Source organism: Montipora foliosa, chromosome 11, assembly GCF_036669935.1.
Source record: "Montipora foliosa isolate CH-2021 chromosome 11, ASM3666993v2, whole genome shotgun sequence".
Lineage (NCBI taxonomy): Eukaryota > Metazoa > Cnidaria > Anthozoa > Scleractinia > Acroporidae > Montipora > Montipora foliosa.
In genome coordinates this window covers 31846963-31851962 of record NC_090879.1, presented here as the reverse complement: position 1 = coordinate 31851962, position 5000 = coordinate 31846963, and the positions used below count along the sequence as shown (strand labels likewise).

General features: G+C 39.7%; 1 protein-coding gene across 1 annotated transcript in view; it reads left to right on the top strand.

The window, feature by feature from the left end:
• The first annotated feature begins 569 nt into the window (after nt 1-569).
• Nucleotides 570-5000, top strand: part of LOC137975237 (glutathione hydrolase 1 proenzyme-like) — a 14560-nt gene continuing 10129 nt past the window's right edge. The window contains exons 1-4 of the mRNA XM_068822324.1: nt 570-702; nt 2781-3232; nt 3771-3963; nt 4268-4572. Coding sequence (XP_068678425.1) covers nt 662-702; nt 2781-3232; nt 3771-3963; nt 4268-4572 — 991 coding nt within the window. The 5' untranslated portion in view covers nt 570-661. The remainder of the gene's footprint in view (nt 703-2780; nt 3233-3770; nt 3964-4267; nt 4573-5000) is intronic.

Sequence of the window (5000 nt, the reverse complement as noted above, 5' to 3'; positions counted from 1 at the left end):
AACTCTGGCCTTGGGTCGTATGTGGGCTGACTTCCGAGGGTTTTTCTCCGGATACTCCGGTTTTCCTCCCTCCTCAAAATCGACTCCCAGCCTATTCCATCAGGCTGTGGTGATGTGCTCCGAGGTCATACATGGGTCGTGTTCAGGGGCCGAGCGCCCAGCCGGAAGCACAGCTCCTTCGGTCCGACCTCGTTGAGCTGCGCCTTTAGTAATGCAGTCTCCGACTGCGAGAAAGGGCGATTAGCAGATCAGATATTATTATTATTATTATTATTATTATTATTATTATTATTATTATTATTATTATTATTATTACTGAGGTACTCGGCCCTCGGTCCCATGAGAAAAATATCAAATCTTAAAATCCTCGCTGTAACCTCTTCGTTAAGAAATACCTGTCACTTATCCCAGGTGGTCAAATTATATGTCTTATTAGCTGATTAATGTAACCTTGAATGTTTTTAATCGATGAACGAATTCTTTGCTTGTGTTTTTTTGTTTTTTATCTCCTCTACAAGTCCGTTACACCTCTGGTCACATGTATGTCACACACATTCATGCATGCTCTTCATAATCAGTCACGCGGTGAATTATCGATTAGAGTGAAATCATAAGCATATACCATTTCTTTTATGACTTCGTTAAGAATTACCATTCCCTTATGGATGATGAGCTTGTTCCAAGGGAGGTCGATCTAGCCGAGTAAGTCATTCTTGTTTATTGAGCTTAAGACAAATGGCATGCAACTTACTCTCGTTGTGAGGCAGGTTTAATCGCGAATTGTACTATATAGTAGCGCGGTACTTTTACAAATGAAAATTTTGCAATTATTCTACTCTATAGATAGCAATAAAATTTCGCAACAAAGGCACTCAATGTATAATACAGAATGAATAATTCGCTGTTATTCAAATGTCATTAACTGCGAAGTAGTCAATCCCAATAATATTCTAGCGAAGATATTTCGCAGTTAATGAAATTTCCTTAACGGCGAAGTAGCCAATCGCATCAATACAATAGAGGGGTTATTTCGCAGTTATCGAAATTTCGTTAACGGCGAAGTAGCCAGTCACAATAAGAGAATTGAGAGAATATTTCGCAGTTATTTAAATTTCATTAACCGGGAAGCAGCCAATAACGATAATAGAATAAAGGGCATACAGCTGCTTTGCAAACTAGAGTTCAATTTCCAAAATATCTTTTAAACCAACTACAGTCTTCTCTGTTAGCAAACCGGGGCGAAATCCTTAAATTGAACAGCATCATCTGAAGTAATGCGCTTGTTAGGAGTGCCAAATATGCATGCTTGCCGATCTGAAGATGAAAATGTTGCAACTTACTCTTACTACACTAGAGTCAGTTGGAAGTTGCTTTTGACTTTCATTCTTCGTGCAAATCATGCAATATTCCAGTAGCTTGACAAACACAGCCGAAATCTGCTAAAAACATTCTTTTATTTTTACTTAGGGGCATAAAACTTTTCGATTTCCTCAATGCAATAAGTGAACTCTCTGCTTCCGGAGTCATGTGTTGCCTGCGAGATTTTTCATTGAACGTTATTTTTCCCTGTTTTCAACTCTTCAGTATCAAAGGAAGTACGGCTCCAATGTAAAGCTAAACACTTACTATTCTATAAAGTGTAATTCCATCACCAACACACTGTTTTGGACAACAGGATCCCCTCTCTCTCCGATTATTAGTAAGAAAAACAATCAAAGAAACTGAAATAATCACAGCTGTCAACGGAGTGTCAAGCGTGACGAACTGATCGCTTTCTGTGTTGCGTGACTCTGAAGCAATCCATCAAATCGCTATGGCAATCACTCTCGACCCCCGAGCTCTTCTCCTTTGACTGTGTCAAAAAGATCATGAACCGAGCACTGATTCCGAGGCTCTGGTGACGAATCCACCTGGCAAACAAATTCTGGAAGAAAGGTTGGAATAGGCCTTTTTCGATATATTAAAATTCAGCTTGAAAAAAGAGAGGTTTAGAGGACAAATACAAAGGAAAGTGGATGACATGTAAATATTTTCCACATTCATTCCGAAGTGTTTCCATTGTTTTTGTCCTCACTGCCTCACTATTATAAGCTGAATATTTGTTATTTCGAAAATGGCTTCTTGAACTAATTCACAAAGTGGAATTATCAATTTTGCAAATTAATAATATTAATTTTTTTTTCATTGAATTGACTTTCACATTGACTACGTTATCGGCGTCATGGCGTGACAATTGTGTTCCTTAAATATCCAACGAATCTCTTGATTAAAAGCTCTTAGAACTCATATTGTTTCCTGCCTGAGATGTTGCGAAATAAATTTGCATAATAATAAGATAATCGAAAGTAATGTCTTAATTTAGTTAATTGTCTTTATCTTAAGTTTTCAGGTGTCTATAAAAGACAGTTGCTTAAATTGTCCAGATAATAGCGAGGATCACTTGTCTCCTTTGTTTATTTGACTCTGTTGGAACCTCAATCCCCTATCATAAGAAGAAAAGTTTTTCGACTTCGGGAAACCTGTTCGTAACACAGTAGTTTTTGAATTAAGTTTCGAAAAACTAAGGCAATGTATTTTTTTTCTTCGCAAAAGAGAGTATTCAAAGCAACTTGTCAACAGCGCGAAAAAATGAGCGCAAAGTCGCGAATAGTTTTTCAATCGTGTAAATACTTTCTACACGCAATTGTTAACCCGTGAGAAGGGAAGCTCGTGATGAAAATGAATACATTTTAGTCCCGTAACAAATTTGTGACCTTTTTTTCATTTTTCATTACCCACAGGAGTTCTCTCTCTATTTCCGAAACAAGGCACAAACGAAAACTTTGGTATATCGCTTGCTCCGTCCTGTTTGTTCTGTCTTGTATCGGTGCTGGCATTTTTGTTGCATATTGGTTCACTAGGAGTCAACTACCGGAGAAAATAACGCTTCCAGAGTACCCGAGCTCACTAGGAGGACCGTACAACCATGCTAGCGTTGCGTCGGACGCCGGCCCGTGTTCAACTATTGGCAAGGATATTCTTCAACGAAACGGATCAGTCGTCGACTCAGCAGTTGCCACGATGTTGTGCGTCGGTGTAATCAATATGCATTCGACAGGGATCGGAGGGGCTGGGTTTATGCTCGTTTATAATCGGAGCCGAAGATCTGCCGAAGTGTTTGACTTTCGAGGCGTGGCCCCCATCAAAGCTACCAAGGATATGTTTAAAAACATTAGTTACGAAGAAATCAATGGTAAGAACAAATAAGAATACTATTTGATACCATTCTTAAATTTCTATGGGCATCAAGGGAAGTATTTTCCTCTTCCCTCACAACTTAATGATTTTCTTTTCGAGTTCTCGCCTCCACCTCCCAAAGAAACGCTGGGAATCAATAGCCCTTTTCACGGTTAGTTTTTCTCATTTGCATTCCAATGTAATCTAACGTGGGTGATAGGCAATTTCGGGTTAAAACTACAAAATAACCCGAAATTGCCTCGCGTACATGCTAGCTTATATTGTTATCATGCAAATGAGAAAAAAAAAACTAACCGTGAAAAAGGTTATTCGTGCGAACCAGAAAGCCCTGCAAACGTGGATACAATTTATGCAATTCTAGCAGTAGAAAAACACGGTCAAAGGTTTACGAAGGATTGACTGCTAACACCCCCCACCCCCCCTCCCCCCTCCCCCCTCCCCTTGGTTCCTGAACTTCCACCAACTCCTTCCCCTTAAGATGAGGAACTAGAAACCACCTCATTAAACTTCTGGTTTTTTTTTTTCTCGTCAAGGTACATTAGCCACAGATGTTCCTGGGGAAGTGCGTGGTTACTATGCGGCTTGGAAAGCCTACGGAAGGTTACCATGGAAACAGCTTGTTCAACCAGCAATTGAAAAAGCCAAATATGGGTTTCTTATAAACAAATCGCTTTACAAAACGATGGTTAAAGAAAAATACAGTCTGCGGAAAGATCCAGGTTTAAGGTGAGTGAATGCTAATGGTCCTTGGGAAACTCCACTGTTGAGATCAAAGTCTTTAGACCGATATTTTTTAAGATATAGCTTGACGGGCAAGGTTACGGAAAGTAGAAGGCCAGAATTTCGGTGAGGCTATTTAATTTTACGACACACAACTGCGTTTGGAAGACGCAAAAATTTAAGGTGGTTCTGCTAGGAAAAGCTTTCTTTCCCTCACTCGAAAATCTTTAGCGAGAGCAGTTGCACCAAACGTACAAGACATTGTCACCTCAATTCGCTAAGTCCGTTGTTGTTATTGTTTTGTTTCCAGGCAACTGCTATTAGATGGTCATGGAAACCTCAGAAAATTAGGAGACAATATCACCAACCCCCAATACGCGCAAACACTCGAGGATGTACGGGACGATCCCGAGAGCTTTTATAATGGACAACTAGCGAGAAGGATCGTGCAGGACATACGATCGCGCGGTGGGATCATTTCTCTACAAGATCTTAAATACTACGACGTTCAGCGAAAAAGCGCCATAGTCAACCAAATGGGAAATATGACGTGGTATACGGTTCCACCACCGTCTAGCGGACCGGTGATAACTTTGATGTTAAATATTCTAAAAGGTGTGTTTTTGTAAGTTGCAAAGATCCACGAATTGTGTACTGTTTAATAAAAGAGCAGAAGTATTTTATCCGGCTTTAAACCATGAAGCAAAGCGGAGTGGTTTAATTTAGACCCGACAAAACACGACCTACGAGTTTATTGAACGGCTTCGGAAGCATTCCCGCACAAATAGCGTGTCCCTCTGCAGTGCAAACAAAGGTTCAAATTGTGAGAGGAGAACATTAGCATTCAAGGAAAAAAAACAGCTATGCCTTATGAGAATGCTTTTCAAAAAGCAGATTTATCAGTTCTTAAAGCTCATGCAGTGACGCTTGATCGGTGATCTGATAGGTTGTTTCACTCATGAATTATTAATGATCTTTTGAAGTAAGTATCAGCACGCTATGATGTTGAATTGTTGCAATCTTTGGCTCTGGAGAAAATTTTA